The following is an 18,553-nucleotide window of genomic DNA, read 5'->3' on the forward strand; positions in this document are numbered from 1 at the left end:
CTTATCGCAGAAACTAAAAAGTCAAAATAATTTACACAGGAAGGGGTTAAATTAAGATCTTCATAATCAGAATGGGGAACAGGTAGCTGTGTCAGGACTGATTTAATATATTCCACAGTGTTCTGGGACATGCATAAAGTAGAAGCTGATTATTACAAGTCTGAATTTGACTTCCATTGAGTTTTCAGTTCAGAGTCTGATACATCCAGTGGGTGAATGTCATCTATTAAAAGTCAGGCAGACAAGATAATTTCCTGCTTGTCAGAGAGGGTTCAAACTACATGATCATTAAATATTTCCATGAATTTCTATAATACTGATACTAAAATTATAATCAACCACCTTTCAATTAAAAGTCAAGGTAATTTAGCAGAACACACACAACTGAAGTGCTGATGCAGATTTTTTTCAAAGAAGCTAACAAAATTTCGTAGGCCCACAATTTAAATTGCAAAAAGCAAAGTCCTGTGTAGCACAAAATACAGTTAAAATGAATGTATTTCAAGCACATGAATTGGATTATCACCCTGAAAGTACTCCTCCCCACCCTTGTCTCCTGACAAACCAAATTACTGAACTTTAGGGAAACAAAATTATGAATGAATACATTTTTATTAACTAAAACACTCAAACTTCAGGTGAAATTCTGAAATTACAAAATTTCAGATCAGAATAAGAACTATCCATCCCACTCAACATCTACTGAGATTTTCAAGGTATCAATAACAATAGCAACTTCTAATCTTGGATTTATATAATTTTAAAAACTGCTTTCACATATTATCATAGTTGATCATGCTATCAACTCTTTAAGGTAGAAAGAGTAATAAGCATATTACAGTTGATGTGACTTAAGTTCTCAAAGTCAAAAACAACTTATTTTGAAACAATGTAAATTAGCAGTGCTAATAATAATAATATAATCAAGGCCTACAGACTCTCCCATGTTTGCTACCAATCCACTGTATATTGAAAAAACACATAACAAGGCTTGGTATTTTTTAATTCAACAGTACTGACACAAAAGGCATGCTTTCCAAATCTGTATTCAGCACAAAAGCTGGAAGTGATTGCACATAAACAGATCACAGAATAAAAAATAGAGAGCATCAAAAGGTTACAAACAAAAAGATGAATTTTAATCATGATAAATATAAAGTGGGTCCAAAATTACTGCTTAAAGTATATGAGGGAAAACTTAGCTTAAGCTTTTCTTCACAACCATTTATCAGATGCCTGTTATACATAAGCTGCAATGCCAGAGCAGTAAATAAAACACTCTATCCTCAAATCACTCCTACTCTAAAGAAATATGATAGACAACTATTGGCTCAGCAGCCATTCATATGTACAGTGCTAAGAAGATAATTATTGTCTACACTTGCCTCAAAAAAAGTTATGTCTAACCACGAGAAGGAACAATCTCCCAGTCTTAGGTGCTGAGTGCAGCAGGAAAAGTGTGCTAAATTCCAGTAATACATTTTAAGGAGGACCCTGGCAAGCTAAGTGATCAGTTTGTCAGTGGCATGGAATCCATGTCCGACAAGGAATGGTTGTAAGAATTAGGGGGTATTTAGATTAAAGGCTAAGGCCAGACATGACAGATGTCTTCAAATGTTTGGAGGGCCATCAATGAATGAGAGGGAGTTGATTTGCTCTCTGCAAGCTGTGTTGCTCGAAATCAGCTACAGCTCAACAGAAGAAGAATTTTCCAGGACCCAGAGCTAACCAACAACAAAATAGGTAACGTCTTCTCTTGTGGGAGACATTCCAAGTGCAGTCAGATGAACATATATCTGGGAGGTTATAGAAGAGATTCATATATAGAATGATAAATTATATTAGATGATGACTAAAAGTTCATTTAAGTAGATTAATAACAAATTTAAATACATTTAAGTAGGAGAGCTTAACCAGGACATTAAAAACAAAAATCTTTTGGGTGCTTCTAGGTAGGTAAGAATAACAGAAGATTTGTTTACAGTTTTTATTAAAAAACAAGAAGCATTATAAAATAACACAACAGATTTTCATTATAAATTATCTTAAGGAATAGAATCAAGACATTTCCCTAAAGAGTAGGTTTATAATATTAATACACTTTACTGGGTAAACTTTTATTATTGTGCCTACTGATTGAGCTTTTATTTCATGATAAAGTTAGAAAGTTAACTAGAAATTATTAGATTAGATCTTTATTTAAAGTATTTAACAATCTAAATTAAACTTGATATTTTAAGTGAGAGTGCTCCTTTTGGAAATAAAGATATATGCGTAAAGAGAAACAACATGCAGTAAGAGAAACATTCACAATGTTTGCTAACTACATAGTTTTTTCACAGGTTTTGAGCATGATGAATATATAAAATACACACACACACATACACACTGTGCCTCTCAGTGTCACATTTGCTTCCTAAAAAGTGATTACTGTGTCCTTCATAATCTACTGATAATTAAAATATGCAGCACATGAAACAGCAGTTCCAAAAGAGGATGGGGCATATGTTGCTGTAATACTCATTAATGGCTATGATTTTCTTTCCGCATGTTTTTAATTTGCATGTGTCCTTTGTTTAGCCTCTTTGTTGGCATACTTTAGTAGTATAAAGGTTGACAGTCCCTTATGGCTGGAAGGCATAGTAATTATCTTGCAAAATGACACACAACTGCTAATCCTTTGAAAGAGTGGGCCTGGAGTAGAGACTGGCTGTGAAATCAGATAGAGTACCATAGGTATAGGTTTATCAGTAGCTTTCAAGTTCCCAAAGAATTATTGATGATTCTGAAGAAGGCTATTAAATCATGGAACACTGACTAATCATCTGGTCAAGCCCTCCAACTGCAAGAAACAGGTTCTGCTTGAAGACTTATTTCTCTTCTTGAAAATCTCCATGGGTAAACATTACATGATCTTCCTCAATAGGCCCTTTGAACATCTCATGATTCTCACATTAATATTTTCCACAAATCCATTCTCTTCTTTTAATCCCTATTCCATTTTTCCTTTCTTCTTCTTTTTTTTTTTTTTCTTGCTCTGTTGCCCAGGCTGGAGTGCAGTGGCTCAATCACAGCTCACTGCAGCCTCTAACTCCTGGGCTCAAACAATCTTCCTGCCTCAGCCTCTTGAGTAGCCAGCTGGGACTATAGGCACATACCACCATGTCTGGTTAATTATTATTATTGAGTAGCCAGCTGGCACTATAGGCACACACCACCACACCTGGTTAATTATTATTATTGAGTAGCCAGCTGGGACTATAGGCACACACCACCACACCTGGTTAATTATTATTAGTAGTAGTACTAGTATTATTGTTAGAGAAGGGGGTCTCACTATGTTGCCCAGGCTAGTCTCCCAGCCTCAAGCAATCCTTCTGCCTTGGCCTCCAAAAAGTGCTGGATTTATAGGCGTGAGCCACTGCACCCAGCTTCTACTTTCCTTTCTTGAGCAGTCAGTCATGAACATGAGCAACAGTCACTTTTAGTCTATAAAACTGAAGAGAGTAGTTAAGTCACTCCTTATCCTTCTTTCCTTAAAAGATTGAAATTCCTAATTTTAAAAATAATCTGTATGTCTTCAATCAGATTCATCATTCTTTTCTGAATTTTTCCATCACCCCCTCCCATTTTTGGGTAAGTGCATGTTTTTATTTCTTTGTCTGCTATTAAAATGGTACATAATTATCATAATACAGGCAAAATATATAAAAATACAATAAGAGCATTACTCTTTAGCCTATACATGTTGCATGCCTTTCAATACAACTAGGTATATTTCCTTTTTTTAAATACCACTTGAAGTCACCTTGTGGTCAGCTGTCATTCCCAAGGGGTTGCTATGTAGTCATCCTTCCTTACCCCCACCTAGTATTTGTTTCTGATATTACCATCATGGCATTCTAGTATAATAACTTCAGATAAAATTAGATGAATGATCTCTCCTAAGGCAACTTCTGTCAAATAGTCAAATTATATTGTTTCAGCAAACTCAACACCAAAGTGCTAACATTTTTCAAAATGCCATTTTCAAAGCATTCATCTGTTCAGTTAAAAAATGACTGGGTGAGTTCGGCTAACAGGGCTGCCAGACATCTAGTTCTCAGATAAGGTGAATAATGTGTTTTCATAATTTTGTTTATAGCATAAGCTTCATGATTTTGAAGCTCAAGTTATCTAGTTATGAGGTTATTTATTTGCCCTATTCTAAGTACTTCAATTAATAAAGACATAATGCAATTTTAAGTACTCAGTTTCCCTAAAGAAAAAAAGGCAGATTGCTGATAGCTTCCAAGAGGATGCACAGATATATATCAAAACAGTTTGCTTTCAGACAGACTGGAATGACCCAGTTTTTCTTCTGTTGTGATGGCAATAATAATATCAAGATCAGTGGACTACAGAAAGATTGCAATATAAGGGTTTAATGAGATAGCAGTAGTACTTATAACACATTGGTTGAACAAAATTAACTAGCTTTTATTATGTCAACAATTATAATTAATGTGTATATTTTCAAACACTTTTCATTTAGATTCTTTTGATATAAAAAAGCCATAATATTTAATAGAAACACCAACTTTGTTAGGAAAGATGAAAAATACTAGATATTTTCCTGATTAAAATAGGAATGACTATTAAAAAAAAGAACATGAATTTGCCAGTACTGACTTTAAATACCAGCTTAAAGGTCTAGATTTGTCTATAATTAAATTTTGTAGTAAGTTCCCTTTCATGAAACCTATTTTACTTAAAAGGAATTAGGCCAGATTTTTACAAAGGCAGTGAAAGTACCTGTGAGAGATTTATTCAAATTCTCCATTGTTCCATTTAAAATGCTTCCTTTTGCCTCCTTCCAGCAAGTGCTGAATAATAAAGAGTGACCAGGAACTCATGTCTTCTACAGTGTTTTTTCACGAAGATTTTGAAGAAGGGGGTGGGTATGTTAAAGGAAAATCAGAACCTCAGGGCCACTCCCCACAAGACAACTCCTTATGCAAAAGAGAAGGTAAAGGCCTCAGGCACCTGTGAAGAAGTGGCCCCACAGATCATTCATTAAGGGCATTCCTTGCTGCTCTCCCATAAGGACATGCAAATTGTAACTGATGTCTAGCACCTGAAACAAGTTTATCTTTACAGGTAACAGAACTGGAGACACAGAATCAGACATTCTCCCACTTAAACAGGGACATCTATATAATTGATGCTTCCTTCACTCCCCTTTTCAAACATTCCCCTTATTTTATATAAAATGTAGATTTCCTGGGCCCCACAACAATGTAACCATTTTGCCTCATCAGCTCTCCACTCCTAGCCCCCTTACCTTTTCCTTTCTCTCTATATGCCTTTTTTTTTTTTTTTTTTGAGAAAGTGTCTCACTCTATCACCTGGGCTAGAGTGCAGTGGCCTCATCATAACTTGCCGCAACCTCTAACTCCAGAGCTCAAGCCATCCTCTGGCCTCAGCCTCCCAGAGTGCTAGGATTACAGGCATGAGCCACCACACCCGGCCTCTATATGCCTTTAAATGCTGAAGGTTCCAATTTCCCCTTGGGAAAAATAGCCACAGGTCTGCCTGTGGTTTTTGTTTTCCCCAGGCAACTCCTCAATTTGGCTTAATAAACCTCCACTGATTGAGATTTTTGCCTCAGTCACTGGCAATATGTCATCTGTACTGAGTCTTAAATGGAGATAACATACAATTTATTCATTCATTCATTCCTCAGAGCATATGCGAGGTACCAGGGTGGGAAAAGAATTTATAAAGCACAAGTCCTTGCTCCAGATTTTCAGACTGGTAGGCGAGATAAGATATATACATACTCAAGTAACTATTAATAGCAAGTGGTATCAGCAAAAAAAAAAAAAAAAAAAAAAATGCTATGAAAATTCAGAGAAGGAATGTGAACAAATCTAGTCCTTAACCCAGTATATTTGTAAGTTAAAAATGTATCTTTCAGGAATATCTAAGTGATATTCAAAAACTGACTTGCAATTGAAAACAATAGTAGAACTTATAAATTCAGAGGTTGTTAAAACGGCCACATCAAATTCAACCTTTCAATTCTGGCCTTGATTTAATTTAGAATTCTGCCTTCCTTTCTGTCCAACATAATTATTCTCAACAACAGATTGAGAAAACATGGTCTTGACCAGGGTCAATCATATCAATTTTCTTTTAAGATTTAAAAAGATGTATAATTTTCAAATATACTTTTCTCCCGATTATAAAAGTAAAACATGCTCATTATACAAATCCAGACAAAAATGGAGATTAAAAAATTAAATTCATTCCTAATTCTTCCACCCAGAGATAAAACTGTTAATTTTATCATGTTAAATAGAAAATACATAAAATTTAATGAATGTATTATCTTATAATGAATATTCTACACTTAATTCAAGGGAGAGAAATCTGTTATGTACTCATGACTGTGTACTTATAAAATCTCACAGATGCTTGACATATAGTATCACAAAAAAATCTGAATGTAATGCCATGAATAAGAAGAGTTGTAAACTAAGACTGTTTCACCAGAATGTTGTACAATTGCTAAATTATGAAATTATACCAGAATAAAATAAAAAAAAAATTCTGGCCCAGAACACTTGTAAAATTGCTCAAAACCTCAATGTAGGAATGCTAGTTAGTATATAAAATAGTACACAGTATTTTACTGTGTGTCTACTTATTATTCTGGGTAACTGGGCTTTCCAGGAAAAGAAATGTGTACATAGAAGAGAGTGACTGCTTACAGAGCATAGGTATCCAAACCTTTGTTCTTAGCAATCCTAGTATAGGGTCTCAGTAATTTTTTTCATGGTGCTCCAAGGCCAAAAGAAATAGCTAACAATTCTGTTAATTACACAGTCGGGTTCAAACAATTTAATAAATATATATTTCCTAACAATTTAGTAACCATTAAAAAATAATACCTATAAACTGAAAGAAATATATTTTTAGTTCATTCTTAAATAACCATAATTACTGATGGGATGTGTGCATCTGATGGGCATTACATGGCTTCTCAAATCTTGGAATCAGACTGGGACACCATCACCCTCGTGTTCCACATTAATTTTTGTGTAGTACTTGCTTTTTATCACAGCAACTGCCAAAAAACTAACTTTGCAAAGATATAACGTCATCACACAGAATACAACACAATCTAATGCTGAAACTGGGAACTGCCTTGAACTAGAGGTTCAAGCAGTGTTACAGGTGTTGAGTATTCCTGTGTTGCCCTGGTCAGTTTGCTGCGGCACTCCAGGACAGCTGGCTTGGTACACAGTGGTAATTGTGGGTACAAGGCAACCTTATTCCATTGCCCTATTATCACTAAAAAAGTGGTAGGAACTCCCAAAGAAATGGCTGTTCTTGAAAGATTTGATGCCTCTGATGTATAAATTGTTGGTTCTTTTATTATAGAGATCTAAATTAGGGCACATGGTATTCCTTGATCATATGCAGACAAAAGGAATCCGCCTCCTTATGGATTCCCATGGAACATACAATAGGCAATAGGTCCCTATGGAGCCACTTTCAGACTCTTACTTACTTTTACTTATACAAATGCTTGTTATAACAATCCTACAATCTACCTTTATAACAAATAATGCTATAAACACATAATGCAAAAGGTGACTGAATATTACTTGCAAATACAATTAAAAATATGCACCATAATCTTTTGTTACAGCAAAGGAAGAAGCAATAACACAATCCCTTTGGTTTATAGAATAACCTGTCATAGTAATTTTAAAAAGATCTGGTGGCAGGCAGAATAATGCCCTCCCTCCTCCAAAGATATTCATGTCAATCTCTGGAGTTTGTGAATATGTTACTTTACAAGGCAAAAGGGATTAAGGCTGGAATGGAATTAAGGTTGATAATTAGCTGATCTTAATACTGGGAGATTATCCCAGAGTACAATCTGGGTGGGCCCAATGTAATCACAAGGATCCTTGAAAGCAGAAGTGGAAGGGGAGGCAGAAGAGGAAGACAAAAGGGGAGCATTCAGAGGGAGATGAAAATATGGAAGAAAGGCACAGATAATGCAGTGTGAAAAGCACTTGACCCACTGTTGCTGGGTTGAAGATGGAGGATGGCGCCAAAAGCCAAGGAATGTGGGCAGCCTGTAGAAGTTGGAAAAGGCAAGGAAACTGATTTTTCCTTCGATTCTGCTCACATTTTGATTTTAGCACAGTGAGACCTGTGTTGAACTTCTAACCTACAGAAATTTAAGATAATAAATTTGTGCTGTTTTAAGCCACTACATTTGCATAACTTATTATAGCAGCAACAGAAAACTAATACAGACCCTGAATTGATATTAGTAATAAAAACAACAATTAGAAGAGCTAAGTAAGCCGGCTATAATATACCTTCAACAGGTATTTCACACAAAGTTTCGCTTTGTGTTGATGATGTAATAAAATTAAATATAAAATAAACCTAGAATTTTACTTAAGTGTGCTTTAAACATCACAGCCTTTTGTTTTTGTTAATTTTCCTTACTGTTTGCCAATGACTTAATGACTATAACCAAGATAAAAATCTTTGTCTTATACTCTGATATGAATTTTAAACAAATATAAGCTTTTCTATGCTCTATGTGTGACGATTATACTTCTTTTCCATATGCAAAATACCAAAGAAAATATTTTTAGTTATTTCTTGGACTCTTGTTAGATGGATGAGAGCTAGATGACTGGACAAGGGAAATCTTTTTGTATATTAAACAATTACTTACAGAAAGCAAGAAAAGTCCTATTGTCAGTGTATATATACTTCCATGAAATGAAAACATTTATTCAAAGTGCAAAAATAGTCTGTGTTCACCTGTAGTTAAAGGCAGGTGTGTGATGCTGTTCAGACAGGTCAGGGTGAACCATGTGGATGATAGTGTAGCCCCAGAAAACAGGAGGAGAAGAATTAGTTTCAGCATACCCCTGATGAAATCTGCAAATCTGAAAAGAAACAACGTTCTATTATTAATTCTAGCTGGATTTAAAAATACTATTTAACTCAATGACACACATTCATTAAACATTACTTGAAGAATTTTCCACACATTCTTTTAAACGTTAGGGGTTTTTTTTGTTTTTTGACAGATTTCCTAGTATAATGTTACTTTGTGATAATTTTTTTTTCTTTTACAAAACACATAAAATGTCATCTCTGCTCAGGATCTATAACTCATAGGATGGATTCTGAGTTTTTAAATGCCATTTCTATTTTCTTTATATTTTTCTATACTTTCCAAACATTCTATAATGAACAAATATTATCCCAGTTTTAGAAAGTAGGCTAATTTGTTGACATAAACTTGCAAAGATGGGTCTCCCAAAATTCAAACTCACTTACAGAACAAATACAAATGCTCACACCTTTGAAGTGTGAGAGCGTTTGAGGACCTACATGATCTGGTCCCTACCACTGCTCTCTCTTTTCCTTACTGATCTCCAATTCGACGGCCATGTGTCTGTTTCTCATACATGCTAAGGTTGTTTCCCACAGACATCTGTAGCTTCTGTCTTTGTCCCATCTGCCTGGATTCTGGTACACTCCCCCAGCCCCCATCTTCACATGTCACACTCCTGTTCATCCCTCAGATCATTCAGGTCTTGGTTCAACATGGTCCTCCAAGCTCACTGAGGAAGCTCTCCCCCTCCTGTGTCCACTTTCTGTTTTGTTTCTTCATAGCACTTTTCTCTATTGGAAATTGTTTTGTATTTGTGTGTTTTTTGTCTTTCCTACCAGACTGTAAGTTTCCTGGGAGCAAAAATACAGCATCTGGAATAGTGAAGATTATTCTGAAAGCTTGGGACTTTTATAGCATTTTAAGTTTTCAAAATCTCTGCCTTTTCCTGAATCAACATGAAACTAAAAGGTATCTGGTAGAGATACTTATCGTTTACTTATGTCAAAATAATTTTCCATTTGCCAACTGCTTTTCCTCCCCTGCAAATTAATTGTTGATTGTACAGGCACAATCCTCTGGCTGTGCCTACACACAATTTACTCTGTCCTTCAGAATTATTTCTATTATAGGGAAATTGATCCCATCTCAAATATAACATTTACCATGTTCTTTCCACTTTGAATTTTAAAAAATTGATTTTAATTTCTATTGTAATTATGTGACTGTCTTTCTTAACACTTTCAATACTTTCTTCTGTTTTGTACTTATTTGACATGGTTATCAAATTTGTAAGCATTTTTTAGACTAAAACGAGAGCTGATCTATGAGAGCTGATGCCATCTTTTGGTGGGAAAAATGAATGCATTTTTGCCCAGTGACTTAGGTTTGTTCTTATCTATAACAGTTCACAAGCCGAAAATTCTTAAGTACTCTGAAAAATGTTCCACAACTTGATAGAAACGTTCCTCAAGACAATCCAGAAAACTTTGTTTTAATTCCACGGTTGTCAAACACCTCTGTGATTTACATTTGAGTATGCTGCATAAACTTATTTTCAGACAGGTAGACAAGAAGGTATGAGAGAACAAAACAGCCTTTTGATACAAATCAGAGTTGAACTGCAAGGTATAAGAATAAACCGACTGCTGTAGTCTGCAATTTTTAGAGACCCAGTCCTTTCAAATAGACTGATAGGATCAAAGTATTTTATTACAACCAAATATTACCTTTAATAATGACCTTTAACAACATAATTACCAAAAAAAAAAAAAAAAAAGCCACCCAAAGCACTCATCTATAAGGAGATTCTGTTCTAGGGAATCCCAAAAATGGTGTTAGGAAAATAATTTAAAATTGATTTTTGGCCTAGGAGATAACTGATTTCAGATCCCACAGTTAGGAGAGTGTTTTTCAGAACTTCCATTTAAACAAATTAAAAGCAGAAATATCCTCATTCTAATTGCCTCCTCCAATTCCATCTATATAAAGTTAAAATTACAGGGTATAGAAAGAAAATAAAGCACATGAGATGTCATTTTTGATACCTAATGGTTCCCTCTTTGACCTATCTGGTGCTCAGAATAGGATCTGATCAATGATGACTCATTGTAATTGGCTTGGAGATGTAATTAGAAAAACTAGGTATGATTCTTGTCAAAATGTGACAGGTCAATGTATTTCAGTATCAGTGATTTCCTACAAATGGTATTGTCCTATCCCACTTCTTTAGCTTTTATATTCTATTCTTTTATTTTCTTAACTTATAACAACGTGAAATAAAGTGATTTAGAAATTACAGTATCAATTTATTCTTTCATTATCCCAGGAACACTATGCAAACTGTAAGGTCTAGATATAATATTACCCTGTGTCAGTTGTGTTTAAGTATTTAGATATTGATGTGATTTACATAACTTATTTGATCTCCCCAAATATGTCATTAGATTGTCCTCTTCCTGGTAAAGTTGATTGTCTAATTTTGTTTCTGATTAAACGGGGTAAAATGATTTGAGAAGTAAATGAATATTATCTCTTTGGAAATACCAAGAGTAGTTTTATAGGTAGATACCTAAAAGAGTGACATTTTCATTCTTTTTCTTTTTTTAGAATGAATGAGACTTTTTTCTTCTGACTCATTCTAAAAATGTGTTGTCATAATAGGTTAAGATCAAGGAGAGACTGATGAAACTGGAAGTCTTTGTAGACATTTTTCATCAAAATGGGATAACCATGGCGAGATATCTGCCAAAAAAAAAATCAGAAATAAGTGTCTGCTAATCAGGATACTGCCTTTTCATGGAAAGTTCTAGAGATGTTCTTACAAATGATTCTTTTCAATGCTTTTCTAGTCTCCATCACTATTAATTTGCCTTTACTGCCTCTATCATGTTTCCTTGGGTTCTATTTATAGATGTTGTTCTCTAACAATATGGAGAGAAGCAGCTTAATTACACAGGAAATACTTTTCCAGTTTCAAAAAAAAAATATTCGGAAGGACTGCTCCTGAGAAGGTTTCTTACAGCAGCAAATTCTATCCATTCCACGTGAATTTTCCTGCAGCCTGAACATGTGTCCTTTTCTGTCCTTTGCCTGTTTTATTTTTCCTTGAATTTTAATGTTTATTTAGGGGAGCCTATTTCTCTTTGGGCTTTTCTTCTCTTCTGTCCACTTACATGTTTAACATAAAATATTCTCACCTTGCCATAGCTATTCCAACAACACAGCCTCCAACTATGGACCAAAATCCAATCCAGCCAGCATCTACCTGTTAAGAAAGTAGCAGACACACTTAATATAAAACTATCACATTGTAATTTAGAAGGAATGAAAAAAAAATCCTCTAAATCAATGTCAATAGCTAAATGGCAACAAATCTAGGAAACAGCATTTAAAACATGGATTCATTTGTAACTAATCAATACAAACTTAGATCTAAGTAAATATGTCCTTGATTAACTTTTTATTTAAACACTTAAATCAACAAAATAATCAGTGTCATCAAACAAATATTTTTCAAGTTATTACATGCCTAACATTGTGGTAGGAACTCAAGAAAATAAGAATAGAATAGAAGATGGTCACTGACTTTAAAAAGTTTAAACATAACCAACATACTTAAAACTACCAGGAAATAATTAGATGCTATAACATCTGGCAACAACTAAAAATGTATTAAGTAGATGAGGGATAGAGATAGAGAGAGAGAGAGAGAAATGTGGGGGTGAGCAAGAGAGTGGATCCAGAAAGAGAAGCTGAGCTGAGTTTCAAAGGTATAGCTTGTTTCTCTCTTGAGAAAATGTTTCTAGCCCTGCCATTTACTAGCTTTCTGACTCTGGGCAAATTATGTTTTCTTACCTATAAAATGGATTAAATGAGATAATTTGTGTGCAGGACTCAGATCCATGGCCAGCATAGAGGAAGTGTTCAATAAACATGAGCTGTTATTATTATCACCTGATGAGGCTTCTCCATCTATCTTATCTCTTTCCTATCTTCACGGCTACACTTCTTCAGAGAATCTACAAATACTGCCTACATTTCCTCAATGCCTGTGTACCTTTAACTCTTAAAGTGCTCAATACATGTTAGTTGGTGCTATCACTGGAATTCCATGTGTCCCTAACAATACTGGCACATCTTGTCTCCCCTTCCCCCTCCTATGACTACCACACTTGCTTTTAGTACTTTATTTCTTACACTTCTGGACTCCTGTAATAGCTTCTTAAATGGTCTTCACAATCACCTTGCATTCAGTTTGCTCATATTTTTTGCAATAAAATTCATGAACAAGATTAGACCATAATTTTCCTTTCTTGTCCTGTCCTTGTCAATTTTTGTATTAATTTTAGTAAAAAAGTTTTATACTGGTCTGAAAAAACTGCGTAGGAAGTAGTTTTACCTACGCAGGAAAAACTTGGTTATTGGAAAAGAGTTATTGGAAAAGAGTTTTCCAATAACTCTTTTCCTGTTATTGGAAGAGTTTGTGTAAGATTGGTTCGTGAATTTTATTGCAAAAAATATGAGCAAACTGAATTTAGTGATATATAAAAAGTATAATAAATCACTGACAAATTGGATTTAGTCCAGGAATGCAAGGTGATTTAAACATTTAATAATCAATAAATGTAATTTGCCACACTAATAGTTTAAAAGACAAAAATCATATGAGTATCTCAATGTTTAATTTTATTGAATATATTTTTTCCATCTATTTTTCATTGGTCACAATTGATATGGCTATATATATACAGAGGCTAAAATACTTATTGGTAAATTAATAAGTAAATGAATTAACAAGGTTGTTGGATACAAGGTCATCTGTATTTTAAATTACTTGTAAAAATCAGCTGTATTTCTGTATTCCAGCCAACAATTGGAATATAAATAAAATTTTATAGGTCTATGGAACAGAAAAGAGAACCCAGAAACAAATCCATGTACTTGCAGCCAATTGTAAGTTTTTGACAGACTAGATTCCCATCTTTCACCATATACAAAAATCAACTCAAAATAGATTAAAGACTTAAATGTAAGACCTGCTACTATGAAACTACTGAAAGAAAACATTAGAGAAATGCTACATGACATTGGTCTGGGTGAAGATATTCTGTCGAAGACCTCAAAAGCTTAGGCAACAAAAGCAAAAATAGATAAATGAGATTATATCAAGCTAACAAACTTCTGCAGAGCAAAGGAAACAATAGCGTGAAGAGACAACCTACAGAAACACAAATATTTGCAACCTATCCATCTGACAAAGGATTAATAACCAGAACATATAAGGAACTCAAACAACTACATAACAAAAAACCAAATAATTGGATTTAAAAATGAGCAAACGGCCTGAATAGACATTTCTCAAAAGAAGACATACAAATGGCCAATAGATATATGAAAAAATGTTCAGCATCACTAATCATCAGGGAAATGCAAATCAAAACCACATGAGATATCATCTTACCCCAGTTAGAATGGCTATAATAAAAAAGACAAAAAAATAACAAATCCTGGTGAGGATGCAGAGAAAGGGGAACCCTAATACACTGTTTGTGGGAATGTAAAGTAGTATAGCCATTATGGAAAACAGCATGGAGGTTCTTTAAAAAAACAAAATTAGAACTACCATATGATCCAGCAATCCCATTGCTGGGTATATATCCAAAAGAAAGGAAAGCAGTATATTGACGAGATAATCTGTACTTCCATGTTTATTGCAGTACTATTCACAACAGCACAAATATAGATTTAACCTAAGTGTCCATCAATGGATGAATGGATAAAGAAAATGTAGTATGTATGTGTGTATATATATATGTGTATGTATATATACACACACACGATGAAATATTATTTAGCCATAAAAAGAATGAAATCCCATCATTTGCAGCAACATGGATGGAACTGGAGGTCATTATGTTAAGTGAAATAAGCAAGGCACAGAAAAACAAATATTGCGTGTTCTCACTCATACATGGGAACTAAAAAGGTGGATCTCATGGAGGCAGAAAGTAGAATGATCGTTACCAGGTATTGGGAAGGGAAGGTGGGAGAGGGGGATGAAGAGAAGTTGGTTAAGAGGAACAAAAAGTACAGTTAGATAGAAAGAATAAGTTCTAGTATTCAATAGTACAGTACAGAAATTATACTTAATAATAGTTTGTTGTACATTTCAAAATAGCTAGAAGAGAAGAATTGTAATGTTCTCAACACAAAGAAAAGATAAAAGTTTGAGGTGATGGTATCCTAATTACCCTGATTTGATCATTACACATTATAGATACAGGTATCAAAATATCACATGTATCCCCTCAAAATATGTACAACTATTATATATCAATTAAAAAATAAGAAAAGGAAAATAAAAATTTTAAAAAGTTACCAATTACAGTAGCTTCAAAGAAAGTATCAAATACCTGGGAATAAATCTAACAAATATATAGAAGGTATGTTTGAAGAAAATTATAAAGTATTATTCAGAGACACTGGGACCTAAATAAATGAAGAGAAATATAATGATCATGATTGGAAAACTCAACATTGTAAAGATGTAAACTCTCAAACGGATGGAAAGATTTAAAAAATCCTAATAAAAATACTAAAAAGGGGAATATTTACTAAATACCAAAACTTATAATGCTAGAATAATTAAGACAATTTCTAGTGCTCTGCCCTTTGTATGTGCAGGCCATTTCCTAGCCAAGACTTACTGGAGACCCCACAAAATCTTCTGGCGAGGCCGGGCATAGTGGCTCATGCCTGTAATCCTAGCACTCTGGGAGGCCCAAGGCAGGAGGACTGCTTGAGCTCAGGAGTTTGAGACCAGCCTGAGCAAGAGTGAGACCCCGTCTCTACTAAAAATAGAAAGAAATTAGCCAAACAACTAACAATAGAAAAAATTAGTCAGGCATGGTGGCGCATGCTTGTAGTCCCAGCTACCCAGGAGGCTGAGGCAGGAGGATCGCTTGAGCCCAGGAGTTTGAGGTTGCTGTGAGCTAGGCTGATGCCACGGCACTTTAGCCCAGGCAAGACAGTAAGACTCTGTCTCAAAAAAAAAAAAAAAAAGTTAAAAATATTAAAAAAAAAATCTTCTGGGGAACCCCCTTTTGCACATCTTTTTTCTTTATATATCAGTATGAAAAGGGCAGCCCAACAGTGGGCAAGAGACTTGAACAGGTATGTCACCAAAAAAGGATATTCAAATATCCAATTCACCCTGGAAAAGATACCACAGAAGTCACTACAATGGCATATAACTGCACAGCCATCAGCATGTATAAAATGAAAAAGACAAACATTACCACATAACCAAGTGCTGGTAACTATGTGGAACAATGAGAAATTTCATGTGCTGCTGGTAGGATTGAAAATGGATATAACCACTTTGGACAAGTTAGGCATCATCTACCAAAGTAGGCATACACTATAGCCAGCAATTCCATTCCTAGATAAATATCCAATAGAAATGTATATAGAGGTGCTTCAAGAGACATGTATGAGAATGAATGTTCATATAGCACTGTTTGTGACTGTCAAACATGGTAAATAATCCAAATGTTCATCAAAAGCAGAATGGACCAATTGCTTTTTATTCATACCATGGAATAGCATACCAGTGTACTGGATTTCTTCCATTTGTCTTTCTAAATTGCTCTCTACCCTTTTCTACCATGCTATCTGGAAGCAGAGGAGGAATGGATGGCCTCAAGCATATATGTGAAATGGTTATTTTTAAAGAAATAAAATACCTTTATTTTGAGACAGAGAGAAAGTAAGAAAATAAATGTAGGAATAGCTATATATTTAATGATGGGATCTTAATCTTTATAAAGGATGAAGCAAGGCTAAAGGATGAAGCCAACAAAACTAACATTTTTTTCTTTTTTTGGTTAATCAACATCATCAATAATGCCCAAAGAAAAGTGAAATTCATGGTAGTTATCAAAATCAAGGGAGAAAATCACATTATTTTCAACAGTCCCATAAAGATCTTGCTTTTGCAATAAACAGGACAATGTTTTACCCCGTCTTTGAAGCAAAAACTAAGAACATGTAACCACTATTTATAAATTAAATGAATTAAACTACCTACAACATATAAAGAAATAAAATACTTACTTGGCTGACATGCACTGGTGTTAAAATTAAGTCCAGAACTCCAGACCAGCCAGCAAATACGCCAAGTGGTATAGCATATGCTAAAGCAATCATCAAAAATCTCAAATTGCTATGAAAGAGAAATAAAACATTACAGATTAAAAATCTAGAATTTAAATTCTTACTCATGAAAAATATAAGTCATTTGGAAACTAGTACACCTGAATCAGAGATAGAAAATATCTGTCAGTTCGTTAATAAAATCAAGCATCTTTAAATTTTTAATTTTTATGAGAATAATCTTTTTGTTCATATTATTTAAAATTGTTGATCTTTGTAATATAAATAATCAGTATTATTTCATGGAATGAGTAGGTAGTTCAGTTTAAAAAAGCTCTTATTAAAAGGATAAATTACTATTTCTTCTTATGAACAAGGTAGAAGAAAAAGATTAAAAAGTATAATTCATTAGTTGTATTATTTTCAGACATCAGCTTTCATTTTTATTTTTATTAAAGTTGTATTAATAAAAATTTTCAATAGGCAATACAATTCAAATAGTTCAAAACTGAAAGGTCATTAAAATATGGGGAAAACTCTCCCTCTTACCCCTATTTTTTCCTTTTCCCACATTTACCAATGTAATCAGTTTCCTGGGTAAATGCCCCAAAATATTTCATAAATATATAAGCCAACACAAATATATATATATTTTTTTCTTTCCCCAACATTTTCACACAAATGATAGCATATAATGACCATTTGCTTCATGCTTTTTTAACTTAATAAGTCTTAGCGTTCTTCCCACAATCAATCATAAAGAGCTTTCCCTTCTTTCCTACAGTTGTATAGTATGTCAGTGTATCATAAATTTACTTAACCAGATACATACATAAAATTTTATTATTTTGTTCTTATAAACAGTCATTTTACATGTGTGCTTGTACACCTGTGGGACAGATTCCTTGAAGTGCAATTACCACATCAAAGAGTATGTGTATTTGTAACTTTAATAGACATTGCTAACTGCCCTCTATAGAAATTATACCTCTACATACCTATCAAAATGTCTAAAATAAAAACACAATGATAACACTGAAGTCTGGCAAGGATGCACAGAAACTGGATCACTTATACACTGCTCATAGTCATGACAAATGGTCCAACCACTCTAGAAAACGTTTTGGCAGTTTTTTATTTCTTTTTTTTTAGTAGAGACGGAGTCTCGCTCTTGCTCAGCCTGGTCTTGAACTCCTGACCTCGAGCGATCCACCCGCCTCGGCCTCCCAGAGTGCTAGGATTACAGGCATGAGCGCGGCCTTGGCAGTTTTTTAAAAGACCTAAACATGCTACTACAGGTTGAACATCCCTTATCCAAAATGCTTGGGACCAGAGTGTTTTGGATTGTGGATATTTTCAGATTTTGGAATATCTGCATTACACTACCCATTCAGTATCCCTAATCTGAAAAACTCAAATCCAAAATGCTGCAATGAGCATTTCCTTTGTGTGTCATGGAGCTTCAAAATTTCAGAT

General features: G+C 34.2%; 1 protein-coding gene across 1 annotated transcript in view; it reads right to left on the minus strand.

Annotated features, from left to right (window-relative positions):
- The window catches only part of SLC49A4 (solute carrier family 49 member 4), a 70,175-nt gene that overhangs the window by 10,086 nt on the left and 41,536 nt on the right, over positions 1-18,553 (minus strand). Inside the window, exons 5-7 of the mRNA XM_045540136.1 lie at positions 17,039-17,147; positions 12,121-12,188; positions 8,842-8,969 (exon numbers count right to left, since the gene is read on the minus strand). Of these exons, the coding sequence (XP_045396092.1) occupies positions 8,842-8,969; positions 12,121-12,188; positions 17,039-17,147 (305 nt within the window). The remainder of the gene's footprint in view (positions 1-8,841; positions 8,970-12,120; positions 12,189-17,038; positions 17,148-18,553) is intronic.

The sequence above is a fragment of the Lemur catta genome, chromosome 1 (genome assembly GCF_020740605.2).
Source record: "Lemur catta isolate mLemCat1 chromosome 1, mLemCat1.pri, whole genome shotgun sequence".
In the NCBI taxonomy this organism is placed as follows: Eukaryota; Metazoa; Chordata; class Mammalia; order Primates; family Lemuridae; genus Lemur; species Lemur catta.